The following is a 17,761-nucleotide window of genomic DNA, read 5'->3' as shown; positions in this document are numbered from 1 at the left end:
AGTCCCACCTGATTGGTTGTCAGCAGTTGATTCCACAATCATACTCTCAAGCTCCTCTCCAATTCCGTTGTTTGTCTTCGCTGAAAAATTCATGCCTGAATGGAAAATGCAATATAGTCAGAAAAATCTTTTTTCCTTGATTTAGTGTTGATTTTGTGCACAAACACAAGTGATTAAAATGCACTACAAAACTGACTTACTCTCAGTTCTTGCTTTCTTCACGTGGTTTGGCTCGGTGCAATCAAGAACTCTTTTTCTATTGGCTGTCCCATTCAGAAGACTGCGGCCCTGGATGTGCGAATGGTCACTCCCATTATGGGCAAATCCATTTATCTGAGTTAGCTGGTTGTGTGCATTAGAGAGGAGCTGAGCGCAATCATGGAAGCCTTGAGCATGGGCCAGATCTGCTGCAGTCAAACCATTTGCATTCCTCAAGCTGCACAGTGGGTAAAAAACAAAAGAGATTAGTCGGGTCTGGTATTATTCTAATTAGCACTGTTATACTAATGTTAATCATGTTTTTACATTTCAAAGACTTTCCCTTTTATTCTATAAGCTAGTTTTAGGAAAGGCCCAAAAAGTTGATTATTCACACACACTGCAATAGGAAATAGTACTGTTCTGAAACATTTTTCTTCTTCTTACAAATCATTTTTGTGAACAAAATTAAGCAATGATACAAGTTTAATACTATTTATCCAACATGTTGCTTTTATTGAAGAACTGTCATGATAAAAGGCAAGGCAGTTGATTTTAGTTTCAAGAAGTAGCTTCAACCAGAAAAGCATTGATCACTAGAAAAATAAAAAATCAGAGCATATATATCTCCAAATGCAGTGTGCGCACTTAAATAAGAATTCAGACATGAACCAACATGGACAAAAGATGTTTGGACCAGATTATTAGTCATTTAACATTCTAATGTTTGCCATTTTGTCACATGGACATAAGATTATGCCCCGTCTGTGTGACTCTGATATTCAAAGATTCTAGCCTTTGAATAGTGCCTTATTAAGAATTATGATCATATGGACTCCTTTTTGTTCCTAAACATGTTTTAGGCCTAGTCCACATGTACACGGGTATTTTTATAAACAGTTTTCCCTCCATTTAAAAAAAATAAAAATAAACCTTGTCCACTTTGGTTGAGAGAAACACGCTATGAAGCGCTGTCAAGAGCATGCCAAACCAACAGGTGCCGATATAACCCTAACCGTAAAGCCATGTTGGCCAATTACAGACTCGCCTCATGTAAACAAAGGAGATAGTGGCACAAAATCTGATGTCAAACAAAGATAACACTGAGATAACACTCCGACATCTCAAGCCAAAATCTCCTGTTTTACTGCAACCGGAGTTTCTGAAAATCTTCACTGAATACTGTAACATGGCAGGAGGTTCGGTTTCAGTGACCTGATACTGCATTTGTGTGTGGACGAAACCGCGTAGAAAAAGCTACAGTTTTAAAAATACCCATGTTCGTGTAGACAAGGCCTAAATTAACATCTGGAAACCACCCCCAAATCTAACAAACGTCTTACCACTTCTGTCTTTTTGCAATGTCTGCACAATATAATATGAAAGAATAACATTTGGGTCAGTAGTTGGTTCATTTATGAATTCGTTTTACCTATCTATCTCTCCCTTTGCATTTTTAAAATGGTTTTACATGGAAAACAACAAAATAGTGAAAATAAATATATACATGACAATGCTTCAAAATATAAAGAAAGACAAGTTCGGCTTTTCAAAAGAATAAATAAAATAAAAAAATTATGATTGGCTTGCATTCACTCATTCCTTTCTAAACATCCCATTTCTATCTCATAAAATATTAAATGCTTCCAAGTATTTTGACTATTGAATATTTTAATCTTAGAAAACATTAAATGGAAACATCAGACAATGCCAGACAATTCTTTAGGCAAGGAACTCGTCGCACTGTAGTTAAGGAGTTAAGAATAACCATTTCTTTGCCCTAAGCAGAGATATAAAATGTACTGGGGTCGCATTTAGATTTCGTACTAAAAGTGAATGTATGCACAAAAGCTAAATTTTTCATACGCACAAAAGTTTTCAGATTTATAAAACCATGTGTACGCCAAAACCTGCGCAAAAAAAATCCCTTTATAAATCCCAGTCAGGGAAAGATTGTGCATGTGTGCATCTCCACCCCGTCTCCTTACTGCAAACACCATATATGGAGCTTACAACGCCTAGTTTTACTATGCATAACCTCATCTGCATATCATTTCCATGCACATTCCATCCACGTGACACCATGTTTAACACCGTCAAAGGTACAAGACATTAAGGAAATATGAGATATGGACTATAAATGCCATTTGTGGCATGCACAACTTTTTATTGCTAAAAATCATCCAGTATCTGTCAGGACTCGGGTATGATCTGTCCTATTCTTCCTTATTTTTTTACTTTGTTTATTTTTTTTCGTTTCTGCTCATTTTTGTACCCTTGTATTCGTTTGTTTCCATTTTTTTCTCTCTCTTTGATTTTTAATTTATTTTCTCTGGTTTTTTCTTTGTCAATAGATATTGGTGGGAGAAGGTCCAGTCCCACCTGATTGGGTTGTCAGCAGTTGATTCCACAATCATACTCTCAAGCTCCTCTCCAATTCCGTTGTTTGTCTTCGCTGAAAAATTCATGCCTGAATGGAAAGTGTAATATAGTCAGAAAAATATTTTTTCCTTGATTTAGTGTTGATTTTGTGCACAAACACAAGTGATTAAAATGCACTACAAAACTGACTTACTCTCAGTTCTTGCTTTCTTCACGTGTTTGGCTCGTGCAATCAAGAAACTCTTTTTTCTATGGCTGTCCCATTCAGAAGACTGCGGCCCTGGATGTGCGAATGGTCACTCCCATTATGGGCAAATCCATTTATCTGAGTTAGCTGGTTGTGTGCATTAGAGAGGAGCTGAGCGCAATCATGGAAGCCTTGAGCATGGGCCAGATCTGCTGCAGTCAAACCATTTGCATTCCTCAAGCTGCACAGTGGGTAAAAAACAAAAGAGATTAGTCGGGTCTGGTATTATCTAATTAACACTTTTATACTAATGTTAATCATGTTTTTACATTTCAAAGGCTTTCCCTTTTATTCTATAAGCTAGTTTTAGGAAAGGCCCAAAAAGTTGATTATTCACACACACTGCAATAGGAAATAGTACTGTTCTGAAACATTTTTTTTTCTTTACAAATCATTTTTGTGAACAAAATTAAGCAATGATACAAGTTTAATATGATTTATCCAACATTTTTATTGCATTTTTTTATAGCTTTTATTGAAGATCTGTCATGCTAAAAGTACTGAAGGCAAGGCAGTTGATTTTTGTTTCAAGAAGTAGCTAAAACCAGAAAAGCATTGATCACTAGAAAAATAAAAAATCAGAGCAGATATAATCTCCAAATGCAGTGTGCGCACTTAAATAAGAATTCAGACATGAACCAACATGGACAAAAGATGTTTGGACCAGATTATTAGTCATATTAAATTCTAATGTCAAATGTTTGTGCCATTTTGTCACATGGACATAAGATTATGCCCCGTCTGTGTGACTCTGATATTCAAAGATTCTAGTCTTTGAATAGTGCCTTATTAAGAGTTATGATCATATGGACTCCTTTTTGATCATAAACATGTTTTAGGCCTAGTCCACATGTACACAGGTATTTTTATAAACAGTTTTCCCTCAATTAAAAAAAAAATAATAATAAACCTTGTCCACTTGAAAACGCAAAAACACGCTATGAAGCGCTGTCAAGAGCATGCCAAACCAACAGGTGCCGATATAACCCTAACCGTACCCCATTTTAAAGCCATGGTTGGCCAATTACAGACTCGCCTCATGTAAACAAAGGAGATAGTGGCACAAAATCTGATGTCAAAACAAAGATAACACTTAGATAACACTCCGACATCTCAAGCCAAAATCTCCTGTTTTACTGCAACCGGAGTTTCTGAAAATCTTCACCCTGGCAGGAGTTTTCAAAAAGGTTCGGTTTCAGTGACCTGATACTGCATTTGTGTGTGGACGAAACCGCGTAGAAAAAGCTACAGTTTTAAAAATACCCATGTTCGTGTAGACAAGGCCTAAATTAACATCTGGAAACCACCCCCAAATCTAACAAAACGTCTTACCACTTCTGTCTTTTTGCAATGTCTGCGCAATATAATATGAAAGAATAACATTTTGGTCAGTAGTTGGTTCATTTATGAATCGGTTTTACCTATCTATCTCTCCCCTTTGCATTTTTTAAAATGGTTTTTTACATGGAAAACAACAAAAGAGTGAAAAATAAAAAAATATATACATGACAATGCTTCAAAATATAAAGAAAGACAAGTTCGGCTTTTCAAAAGAATAAATAAAATAAAAAAAATTATGATTGGCTTGCATTCACTCATTCCTTTCTAAACATCCCATTTCTATCTCATAAAATATTAAATGCTTCCAAGTATTTTGACTATTGAATATTTTAATCTTAGAAAACATTAAATGGAAACATCAGACAATGCCAGACAATTCTTTAGGCAAGGAACTCGTCGCACTGTAGTTAAGGAGTTAAGAATAACCATTTCTATGCCCTAAGCAGAGATATAAAATGTACTGGGGTCTCATTTAGATTTCGTACTAAAAGTGAATGTATGCACAAAAGCTAAATTTTTCATACGCACAAAAGTTTTCAGATTTATAAAACCATGTGTACGCCAAAACCTGCGCAAAAAAATCCCTTTATAAATCCCAGTCAGGGAAAGATTGTGCATGTGTGCATCTCCACCCCGTCTCCTTACTGCAAACACCATATATGGAGCTTACAACGCCTAGTTTTTACTATGCATAACCTCATCTGCATATCATTTCCATGCACATTCCATCCACGTGACACCATGTTTAACACCGTCAAAGGTACAAGACATTAAAGAAATATGAGATATGGACTATAAATGCCATTTGTGGCATGCACAACTTTTTATTGCTAAAAATCATCCAGTATCCTTGTAATGTTTTAGAATAAATATGTCAAAATATCCATAAAACAAAACAAATATTTTAAAATAGAGTTCTATAGCCTATCTCATTCTTTTCCAGTGGCCAAATAGTATTTAAATTGTTTTAAACAATTCAAATCAAATGTAATTTATGCAGTTTTGCTGATAAGGTGAAGATCATTTAGCTATTTTTACTGGAAGCAGATAGGCCTATATTTATTGCAGTGTAAATAGAATTGTCTGTCTTGGCGTGTCACTGACAAATTATTTTAAAAAGGAAATGTGCAAATTACCTTTCAAATACAGTGGTATTTTTCATAATGTTGTGGAGATGCCTTCACACGACATCAACACCTCCATGCAGTAAGCTATTATCACTGGACCTTTTCAAACTGGACAATGGACCGTTCGACCACTGAATCCAGCAGTGTCTGCCATAATATCGAAGTAAGTGCACATCATTGATCATTGTTCTCACTAAAAATATTTTCTCATAACATGATACCTGCAGTTTAGTTTAAAGATGAATTACTGTGCACCTATAGCACTCCTCGCTGTCATTAAAACATAGCATGCTACAGGAAAAGTGATTAAGCGCATCCACTATAAGTATGTTTTTGTTTAACTTCTGTGTAATGACTTTATGTGATTTCAGTGCTTATCTCCATTAATGAGAGTGGAATATTAAATGTAAATGTGTATATAAAAAAAAAAAAAAGTGTTTAAAATCGTTGTTTACTTCATTACTTTTCTCACTCCAGGAAAAAGAGTGCGTACGCATGGTCTAGAATGTCCTTATATTTACGCCAAGTTTATTTTTGATAAATCCTGATATGTGATTGGAAAATTGCCTACGCAATTTCTATGCCGATTTTGTGCATATACAATGTTTATAAATGAGACCCCTGGTACTTCAGGACCACTTCAGGACTGATCTTTATTGTGCTACTTCTTTTAAAGCAATGTCTACTCAATAAACTGAATACTCAAAGGCCACACTGCATTGTTTTAATGGATTATTTACTTTACAATTTAACTAAAGTAATTATTAACGACGAAATTAAACTTTCCAGCTGTGTGAGATTTTACTAGTATATCAGCATTTCACATTTGTATCACTCTACTTACACCATTTGTCCCAATAAGCATCCTGGGAGGAGCAAACCCAATATAACTGTGACAGAATGTAGTTTTAAGAGTAGGTTTAAACTCTTTAGATATGCAGTTTATTTATATAAAGATTTAAGAATTTTCAAATAGGCACTTCACTGTTTTCTGAGATGTGAGCACCAGGCCCTCAACAGCAGTTCAGCACACGTATACCATATATTACTGTTTATTAAATATTATCGATCATTAAGTAATATTTTATATAAATAATAGTAGCATTTAATAATAGTATTTGGTATTTCAGTGCAGGTTACATTGTTACGCCATTTGCGTCTACAGTTGAATCCCAGCTGTGCTGATAAAGAGCACTGTGGTTTTGCTCATTTATTAATTAGAATTAATAAAACATTTAAATAGTTAAATTAAAAAATTAAAAAAAATCAAATTCGTTTTTGGCTGTAGTATTAAAAAGTTTTAGAGAATTGTGAAATTTTGCTGGTAATGGTATACGAAAATGTTGGTATTGTGACAACACTAAGAGAAACAACTTGAATAAATTGTATAAAATTTGTGTCACTTCTAAAGCAATTCATTATGGTTCACTTTTAACCATTACCATTCATCTCACTCATTTACAAAAGCTGATTTTCAAAAGCATATTTGTTCATTTAAAATACATGTTACTATTATCAGTATTCATTAAATCACTGATCTAAATGTTTAGGTCAAGATTACATTAATCCAACGTTTTGAAAACGTTCAAATTTAACACTGCTATCCAAAAGTCTTTAAAATACATTATGCCTTATAAATACATTACAAATAAACTAGATGCATTTAATTGCAAACAAACACAAACTGATGTCATCATAGCTATATGCTAAATCCCATGGCTGAACCCTCAGCACATAGAATGAAGTTTTTAATAAAGCTGGTATTATAGCAGGAAAGACACATTGCTACAATTAATTGTCTGGCATTGAAAATGAAGAGGTCTTACACTATTTGCCCTTGGAAGCATTTAACGTTTTAATACATCATTTTCTTTGTAATCCTAACACAGCTTACTACTTTTGCAAGTGTACTCTTATTCACGTTGATCACCATTTATTATTGAGCCTCCCCTTATCAATTGTTAGTTGAGAACATATGAGAAAACAAATCTTACAGGATAAGTAACAAGACAGTACTGACTAGGCAAAGCATGCAGGTCTAAATGCTATCATGACTGTTCTCCTAGAATCAAAACCAATCACCACAAGAAATACCTCGACAGATTGCCAGTGTGTAGATACTGAAGGAAGCGATAGTGTGAACACTCAATGTAAGGGTGTTCGCTGAAGAACGTGTGGCAGCAGTTTTTGGAATGCTTCCCCCCCTTTTCTGGGCTTACTTGAGAAAATCAAGTCATGTTCAAATTCAACCACTGCAAAACATTGAGATGTGTAGGGATTTTCCTTCTCTGTAATGGTTCACAATGGATCTTCAATATTATTTTTTTGTAAACATGCTACTTTAATCAGAAAGGTCACAGATGATTTCAAACATATGATCAAGTACACATCTAAGATGCATAAAAACAAGCAGACATTCATGAATCGTATCTATATAAATTGTTGACACATCCTTGCTTTAAAGTATCCTGTGTTCTGAGGATCTATTCTCTGACCAGATTTCTTAAAGACAGACTGTGTGCAGATCTTACTAAAAATACATTCCACTTCCTAATAACTCTTGCATTTTCTGACAGTTAAGAGCTCATTAAGAAGATGGGCACATACAATTAAAAAGCCATGCCCTATATATTAACGTCAGATTGGACACATCTAAGGCTGTCAAAGATTAAAATAAATCAGTTAATTTGTTTTATTCCATTTTAAGGCATTCAGTTAATCCTTCTGGCTTACTGAACTTTGAAAATGTTATTACACGTTGCAGTAACAGTGTTCAGAAGGTTTACTGATAAACCCTTTGCTAAAAACATTTCATACTGAAACTATGTTTTAGTACTGAAACCTGCATCAGCATTCTTGAAAAAAAAAATCTATTCTAACCGATCTTTATAAGGCAAGCAGAACAGAATGAAACAATTTTTGTATCAATTTGGGAAAATGTAGTTATTCTTCGCTAATTACAGTTTAATGGTGTGTAACAAATTTGATCTCTTTAGACTTGTTTAATACATTGACAGCCCTAGCGAGAACAGATTTTGAAATAACAGCTTGAAAACGGTTTTGTTTGGTGAAACGTGTCATTGACTGTAGTAAGAAACGGTGTTAAATCATCACTTACAAAATGAAGCACTGCTGTAATGCTACATATTGAGGGTTTGGACATGACTATGGAAAATAAATATTCTAACAAGTCTTTTAGACTGTTATAATTACAATTTCAATAATATAGGTCTCATTTAGTGTTCTACTGAGAGTCTAGTAACTGGAACTGGGCCATTTAAAGTATATAAACAAAAAAATCAGTTACAGTCTGAATGTTGTATTTGACAGACAAATCAGCAAATAAAGCATTAACTGCTTTTGGTTTATTAGCAAATGTGTATACAAATTGACATTTTAAGAATTTTAGATGTTAGAATTTTATGTTTTTCAGAAAACACTTCAACAAATAATCTGTAACTCAGCTTTACAATTAAGTTCATGACATGCTAATTTCAGCGATTACCTGTACTTATAAAAAGCAGTGCTTCAATTTTGCCACAAACTACATTTTAACGGTTTAATTTTATGGTTGGCTTTTATGATGAGAAAACTTGCTAACGTGTGCCAAGCCATTTTCACACCAACTTTCCAGGTATATCTGACCCTGATCCAACTAAATTTGGGAAAAGAAAATCATTATCTCAATCAGTCTGTTCCAGAGATACTTCAATCCCTGCAAACATGTTTGAGAAAATGATTTCAATCTAAATAAGAGACAAATTAGAGAACTTTTAACAACAAAAAGATATTTGCCTGTTTATTACTAATGTTTTCCAGATTGTTCATGCAAGTTGGTGATCTTTGCTGTGCCATGTGCTGGTTTATACTGACTGATGTGGCTATGAACAGTATAACAGTCTGGGTGTGGCGTTACCGGATTAACCAAAAGATTAAAATTTATTAATAAAAAAAAGAATTGTATGAATTGTTTGACTTATTTAAATTATTTATCAATTAACTTTCAGTGTTCAGCTAATCTGGAAACAGAAGGGTCAATCCATGTCAAATTAACTAAATTTCACAAAGTTCTCCGCTCAGTTCTTTTTTATTTTGGTAATATTTTCATGAATAAAGGCAAACATAAATAATGTTGAAAGCCAAAATATTAAATGTCGTGGATGTACATTTACTCAGCAATCCACTATTTTGTAGTGCGGTCAAAATGACAATTTTGGAGCCAAATTACAGGGGGTAAAAATGACAACATTGTTGGTACTGGCAGATTGGTAGGTCTATTAATAAAATCGGTCGACTTGCACGCTTATAACTTAGTGCAAATATTAAAGATATTTTAATTTCCTTTTAGATTTTGGTTCTAAAAATGTTATTTTTCCAAAGTTTGCGTGCATGTAACAAGTATTAAAGATCTCTCGATAGATTCTGATTCTTAAATGTATTTTGAAATCTTAATTTTCAAGGCCCTATTTGGCTCGATCCCATAGATATGGGGATCTCAATGCAGCTCTATGTCCAAATTGCTGAATTTTACCCATTTTCAATCACTGAAATCCAAATGTGGGTCACTTTGCATACAGCTGATACTTCTGCTTGAAGAATAACTAAATTTATATAAAATGTATCTTGTTTAAAATGTAGCTTGTTGCAGCTTGAATAAAATATATGTATTTTACCCACACCTAAATTGGCTTTAAATTTCATGTGAAAATTGACTCCTCTCTCATGACATTTCAGCTTTCATTTATTTATTTCTTTCACCAGGAAAAAAATTTCAGTATCATTTGTTTAGTTTTTTTTTTTAGATGGGACCTCTTGTTGAGTTGACATGGAATGACCCAAAAGGCATTTCTTCGAGACAATCTAATAAACAATACGTCATTGAACACACACAAACACAAGGCATCATGCTTATAAGGTTACTTACAAAACTACTTAAAACAAATGCACAATTACTCAACCATCCACCCATCTTGGCACTTTGTACCAGCATTCTCCAAAAAAGCATTTACTAATTTATTTATTATTATTTTTTAATAGTAAAGACTTGTATTTAAAGGAAAATGTAATGAAATTTCTAAGAGGTCTATAATAATCCATCACAGAAAACTGGAGGATCTGAATCTTGCATGTTAACATATTGGCTAGTCAAGGCAAGAGTGGTTTCATTTGACAGAAGAAAAAAAAAAGAAATGATATTGTTTCATAAAAATGAGAATCGATTAAAATCGAGAAATCAATATTTTTTTTACCCAGCCCTATTTATTTGTGTTAATTTGTTTATTCATTCCTGTTTTATTATTCAGTGTTCCCTTGCCTTTAATAACAATAATGTTTTTACTTTATATTGGTTAGGCTAGTACTTTTTCCTGTGGTACTGTAAATGGAAACTAGAATTGTGAAATTAAATTGGTATCTAAAATGTTAGTGTCATAATATGCTTGTTTATTAGAATTGTATGGGTCAAAAACAATGAAAACCATAACTTTTATTTTTTGTGGCTGGGCAAATAAAAAATTAAACCACAGGATGACTGGGCCAGTAGAAATAAAAATCCTTAATGTTGAGCCCTGGGATGTTTTATTTCTCATATAGAACATTTTTAAATCGGAATTTGCATTCCATGCCAAGATTTGTAAGAGACCTCTGATCTGCTGGGGGAAAAATGAGGAAATGTGCGTTTGTTTTGTTTGAATTTTATCTTAACAAAAAATGAAATCACTAAACACAAAATTCACCTTTAAGCTAAATGACAACAGGTTTAGATAAACACATTCATTAGATGAAGAAAAACTCCACTAAAAGAGCTCTGCTAGCCTACTGCATCCAATAACACAGAGCAGAACATTTAGAACAAACTGTGCCCTGTTTCAAACTAAACTGCCAATGTGAAAGCCCCCTTAAAATGATAGTTCACCCAAAAATAAAAATTTTCACCCTTTTTACTTTAGAATAATGTTTATATGTGAATAAAAGCATAAAGTCTTTAGTTACTAAATCTGAATCTGTTCATAAGTGAATAAAAGCCTAAATTAAACCTCTCCATTCATATGGATTACGTCTTTTTGATGCATCAAAGACAAAAATGCTAAAAGAAAACATTAATCTCTTAATATCCACATCTTCATTTGCACTTCAAAGATGAACAGAAGTCTGGTATTTTGGAACGACATGAGGATGTGCAAATTATAACAATTTTTTTTTTTTTTTTTTCTATTTGTAGATGTTCACTACAATTTGCAGTTGTTATTAGAACTAAAATGTGTTTTAGAATTGGATTTTTTTTTTTTGAAAAATGCCTGTTACAGAATAAAATTTATTTTGCAAGTATTTAAATTATTAGTAGAGTCTCTATACTACAGGGGTGACAGAATGACCAATTGTATGCAAAATAATTCCTGCATTAACATTTAAATTCTTCAGACTGTGGCATAAAGTCAAATAACTTTTTCAGAACTAAATTTACACACATTTTCCAAGGAGCTTTTTTGAGCCACAACTGATCTGAATGTAAACTATGTATCAAGCTTTCTAGTTGTATTCCATATGGTTTCATGAGATTGTCAAAATCAAAATGAAGGCTCTATGGCAGAGCTTTTTTTGTGGAGATTCTCTTTCACACTGTGATGTCACATAATAAAGTACTACGTAAAGTCACATAATAATGCATTTAAAAATAAATAACTCAAAAAAAAAAAAAAAAAAAAAAAAAAAAAAAAAAAAAAAAACAGTAAGACAGTGACTTACTCCGGTTTGGCTCCTTGGATCAACAAGACATTAATGCACTCCATGTTACCGGCCCGTGCTGCTTTGTGAATGGGTGCTTCACCCACATAATCCTGAAACCATATGGAAAACACACATTGACCATATTTAGATGGGCTTTCACAACATCACTTGAACAGTTCTTTATAGTAAAAATGCAACAGACAGGCTGACAACATTATAGACATCAATACAATGTCAAAAACTGGTAACAACCATCAGCATGTGTGAATCTACAAGGGGGAAAATATTTATTTGATCCCCTGCTGATTTTGTAAGTTTGCCCACTTACAAAGAAATGAAGGGTCTGTAATTTTTATGGTAGGTTTATTTCGAGTGGCAACCTCCCGCTCTCTCGTGAAGCCAACAAGGAAGTGACTAAAACTGTAATTCATCGACTGGCCACTTGAGGCTGGCTGCAAAAGGTTGTCAGCCCCATAGACTCCCCATGTTAAAATGCCCAACTTTACAGCAGAAAAAAAAACATGTTTACAGCCTGGTTCATGTTTACAGTCTATGGTTTATTTTAACATATAGAGACAGAATACCAACCAAAAAATTACAGAAGAAAAAGAATGGTTTTTGCAGCCTGGTTCATTGAAATAGTATTTGATCCCCAAGCAAAACATGACTTAGTTAGACCCTTGTTGTCAAGCACAGAGGTAAGATGTTTTTTTTGTAGTTGGTCACCAGGTTTGTACACATCTCAGGAGGGATTTTGATCCACTCCTCTTTACAGATCCTCTCTAAATCCTTAAGGTTTCTTGGCTGTCGTTTGGCACCTTGAAGTTTCAGCTCCCTCCACACATTTTCTATAGGATTGAGGTCTGGAGACTGACTAGGCCACTCCATGACCTTAATGTGCTTCTTCTTGAGCCACTCCACTGATGGAGCCACTCCTCTATCCCTTAAAATAAACCTACCATAAAAATTACAGACCCTTCATTTCTTTATAAGTGGGCAAACTAACAAAAACAGCAGGGGATCAGATAAATATTTTTCCCCACTGTATAAAGGCTATTTCTGCATCTTTGGTTGGTATCAATTTAAAGTAGAGAATCTAAACAAACACTCTACAGGTGAATCATATCCAAGACATTGAACTCTTCACCCTGACACAACAGCTCCCCCTAAAGGGTGTAAACTGAAGCACAGAGGATAATTTGCCATTAAATAACCCAAATAATGCCACAAAAAAGGTCAAACCACACAATTACTGCAGAAACAGTAATACAACAGGGACATCTCTCACTCACTCCTTCTCAAACCAAAGCAATAATACAGAGATAATACATAATCTCCCTTCCTGACATTAAACAGACTCAAGACAGACCTAATCCAACAGTTTAGAAAAGGCATATTCTGAGAGGTTTGCTTAGGCGGCGATGGCATCTCTATCAGGCGTAAGTAAAATAGCAGTAACAAAATGGGGTATATTTCAAATACATTTTTTTTTTAATTACTCCTGAGCACATAAGAGTAGCACATGTTCGGTCTGCACATATTCAATATTAATTCAATAGAGAATGTGTATTTATATACATGTATATATATAATGTGTTTAAATAAATTACTCCATCTTCTCAAAGTGAAGAGCAAAACTGTAAAAAGCTTTATAAGAGTTAGTTTCGGTCTTCAAACACGACCGGTCAGCAAGAGAACTGATATTTAGCCCAACGGTAGGATGACTTTATTTTCACTTCACTTGTTTGCTTGTCTTCATCTGTTATTAAGGGGTAAATATCCTCCAATGCCCTTTGGGCTAAATAACAGACCTTGAGGACAAACGTCACCATTCAAAGAGCTGTCCAACACAGACAGGATCATCCCTGGCAATAGGATCAGTTTAGCAGAGATTTGTGCACAAGGACGTTGGAGAGAGGATAAAGAATTGAAGGAAGTGGAAGCGGGGATGATAAGTCAGAGCAATTGATCAGAGGACTTTGAGTCACTTCCTGAAAGATAAATTGTATTAAAGGGCTCATAGATTAACTAACTGACTCAAGACCACAGTAGTATATCCCATGGTGAAATAAAAGGCCTTTCAATGCTGAACATTTCAGTTCATTATTGAGGGACTATGCTCTTGCAAAAGCCCATGCCAAAAATTCATAGAGACAGAAGGCTGTTATACAATCTCACCTCAAAACTCATTGACCTTATAAAGCCTACTCTATCGTATTTGATGCACAAAGACCTCTAAATAACCAAAACTTTGCTGAAAAACCTGTTGCACAAAATCTACTACATGCATTGTCATCTGACTGATAGCTTATTCTTTTTTAGTAGGTAGAAGGCCTGTTAGTATAACTGTGCAAGCGTCCCCCTTCAGGTAGTGGTTCACGTGTCTTTCTGCTGTGAAATCATTGCTGACTTTTATAAAGTAAACATTAAAAAAAATCTTTGATATTGTTATTAATACTTCAAGAGGAACACTTCCTAGACTGAAACAACTTTTTTCCATAGATATTTTTTCTAATTGTTTATCCATCAGGCTTTTGAGGAGAGTATATTACTGTACATCTGTTAATGATTTGTCTGATCTGTCAATCATCATTGCACGGCATTATATGCTTTGAAACTAAACAGCATTGATCATAAAACTAAGCATTCAAATATCTTAAGACATACTGGAGATACAGAGTGCAGCTGATATTTATATTATTTTATGCAAGTAGTCTGCTATACTCTTATAAAGATCTCATTGATTTACATTACAAGCTATCAAAATTTCATGATATAAATTATCAGTATCTGCAGCAAATTGCATATTTTTGCTCAGTTTGGGTCTGAATAAAACAGCGTTTTTCTCTCCCCACATTTTCACTACATCATACTATGAGCCATAAAAGCCTGATATGACTAATAAGATACTTAACAAAAAACACATGAAAACTGCTGTTGATTTTGTCTAAAAGTTCAATAAAGTGTTCCATTTAAGAAATTTGACTCTTCTGACTATTAATTCATGTCAGGCTTCAGAGGGTTTATATATAATGACATCACAAATCCTGTAACATTATCAATTACTGTACGTTGTGGACCTACCTGTCGGTTTTTTTCTGCCCCTGTGTGTAATAGCCACAGCAAGCATTCTGGATGTCCTCCAAACGCGGCAATGTGAGCTGGGGTCTGGGCAAACCGTGTGGTCAGAGCATTTACTTCACAACCCACCTGCACCAGCCTTGTAACACACTCCAGCTGTTTTGTGACCGAGAGAAAAATAAAATCAACAAATTAGTGACATGACTTTCCACCAGTGCCTGGTTTCTCCCCCTACATAAATGTGAAACCTTGCTCACAACACAAACCATCAATAATTCCAGAACAATTTAAGAGATAAGGATTGAGTACTTCAGCTCAAGCTGTTGTTTATAGCAACGGACTTAACATAGGTGTAATCAAATAGTTTAAGACAGACTGCCAATCTCTCTGACTTGCTATTTGAGGCTCATGTTTCTGCTCTGCTGTCAGGGACCAGCAGCTGTGTTGCATTTTCAATATGGAACAACATGAGGCAACTCATTACCCTGTTCTCTGGCTCTCTTATCCCTTCCTGACATTAAACAGACTCTGGAAAAATAGACCAAATACCTCAAACACTTTCAAGTCCTTTCACCTTTGTTTGGCTGTTTGAAATTGCCTCATGGCCAAAACATCTCTGTAAAAATTGCACAATCAGCAGATGTTAAGAGCAGAAACACAGGATGTGCTCGTTGTGTGTGTGTGTGTGTGATGAACATGAAGTATACACAGAATAAAACGCAGAAATGTACTAAAGCAGAGTAATTTGAACTGATGACAAATGTGTTCAAGTGTGGATAATGCCACATTTCACAGGACCAGTTCTTTGCTCAGAGAGCTTCTCTGTAAACTTCCATTAGGAATAATTCTAAAAATAGTTACATGTCACTGAAGCTTTTCCATTTTTCCATAATGAATGCCAGAATTGAGACATAATGAGGTAATGGGTTTTAAATAACATCAATAGTAACTGTTCACACAAGACACAACAATTCCATTTTCATCACTGAATGGCCTTTCTAACTTCAACAAAACTGTCAATAATCTCACAATATGTAACACAATTTAAACAATATGACAATCAAATTTTTACAATTTAACAAGCATTAAAGGCTGTCAACAGTACTTTCAACAAACTTGAGTAACACTTCCACTCTCCAGTAAAATTTGCTGATAAACACTGATGTTTACATTGATTTCTAAACTAGAATATAAACGATCTAATGAAACTTGAGGCGCTATGTCAAGCAGTGTATAAAGGTCCAAGCTCATGTCGTTTTCACAATCTTTTTACAGCAGGAGCACGCTTGGATTGGATTGATCACTTATATTGACGTTATGTTGTTTGTTTGTTCATGCATTTAAGCAATTATTATAATGTATGCAGGATTTTTCTTCTTTCCTCATTTGATTGGGCGGGCCAGCCGTCAATCTGAGTGGGTCAGTGTCACCCTGGCCCTCACGTATCTTCACCACTGGGACACTCTGTAGGCTACTTCAGTCCTTCAAAGAGATATTGTGCTACCCTAACTAAGGTCTATAGACAGCAATACAACAACAACAAAAGTTTGAACAAGAGGAAGATCTGAATTTTAAATTCGCGGTTTTGGCGCGTGGTGTTTTACTGGTCTTCGCCCAGCCAATGAATGAATCGGTGGGCTGTCGCTGAGATGGTCCTCACTGCAGAACACAAGATCCAGATCCAACTCCTCCCACCTAAACCCACCCGTCTCCACCCCCTGATGTGGATCCAACCCCGCCCCCTGGATCTTGTGGTCTGCAGTGAGGGGCTACTGGGGCTTCGCTGGCTGCGGTCCAAGCAAGTTGACTTTTCCAAGTAATGTGATCCAGAAACAAAGCAGCAATCAGAAACGTCTATACTAGGCTTAATTCCTTTTATCGAGCTTAACTTGCGAGTTATATCCGTTACTACACACATGTGAAACACAGAGACGTGCCACTGACGCTGTAGTCTGCCTCGTCTCAGACAGAAATCCCAGTGCTTTCAGTTCAAACATGTATTAGTGATTAATCTCTGCTCTTACCCGGTCTGCGAGTTTGCACTCAGCCCCTGCGAGTGATATGACCTGTTTTCTGCCGATGGCCTTATCGTCCAGGCGATATGGCAACCCATTTCATATTGATGCGATATTTGAGTTTATTTGTATGTGCACATGCTGTAAGTTCAGTTATTGTTGACAGCACGCCTGACTCATTATGTTACACGCTCGTTACTCCCTAAACCAGTGCACATACACGCCTCTATCTCCGGAAGAGAAAGAAATGAAGAATAAAACATAAATCTATGCAATCAGTGTACTTCTATTACCTTCCCGAAGTGTGCTGCCCAATGAATGGGGGTCCAGCCGTAAAACGAGTCTTCGGTAAGCAGGTCCGCCTGGTCGGTGGAGCGCTGGAGCAGCGAGCATAGCGCGCCGACGTCTCCATCCCTGCACGCGCGATGAAGCGGGTAACGTATGTTCAGCACCTCGTCGTTGGAGAAACCGGGCTCCAGTCCTACAGACATGGTCAAACAGTTCGCCTGCGTCGTGGAAAACTCAAATTATTTGGCTTATGAACGCCCCAGGGTGAGCAAGCACACACAAAGGAGGCAGTGAGACTGAATACTGCAAGTGAGCGCTCACTCTCTCGAAGGGTAACCCCGGGAAATCCCGGACTG

At 35.5% G+C, this 17,761-nt stretch overlaps 1 protein-coding gene and 1 long non-coding RNA gene across 2 annotated transcripts in view; one reads left to right on the top strand and one right to left on the bottom strand.

Moving 5' to 3' along the window:
* The window catches only part of LOC122145068, a 12,820-nt gene extending 11,530 nt beyond the window's left edge, over positions 1-1,290 (top strand). The window contains exon 3 of the long non-coding RNA XR_006160099.1: positions 1,153-1,290. This is a non-coding gene — a long non-coding RNA (uncharacterized LOC122145068). The remainder of the gene's footprint in view (positions 1-1,152) is intronic.
* The window catches only part of LOC109096101 (ankyrin repeat domain-containing protein 10-like), a 19,738-nt gene extending 1,977 nt beyond the window's left edge, over positions 1-17,761 (bottom strand). Inside the window, exons 1-5 of the mRNA XM_019109774.2 lie at positions 17,411-17,761; positions 15,106-15,258; positions 12,040-12,131; positions 201-436; positions 9-95 (exon numbers count right to left, since the gene is read on the bottom strand). Coding sequence (XP_018965319.1) covers positions 9-95; positions 201-436; positions 12,040-12,131; positions 15,106-15,258; positions 17,411-17,608 — 766 coding nt within the window. The 5' untranslated portion in view covers positions 17,609-17,761. The remainder of the gene's footprint in view (positions 1-8; positions 96-200; positions 437-12,039; positions 12,132-15,105; positions 15,259-17,410) is intronic.

Source organism: Cyprinus carpio, chromosome A1 (assembly GCF_018340385.1).
Source record: "Cyprinus carpio isolate SPL01 chromosome A1, ASM1834038v1, whole genome shotgun sequence".
Taxonomy (NCBI): Eukaryota; Metazoa; Chordata; class Actinopteri; order Cypriniformes; family Cyprinidae; genus Cyprinus; species Cyprinus carpio.
Note: the sequence above shows the minus strand (reverse complement) of the source record. Positions and strands in the feature narration are given on the sequence as shown.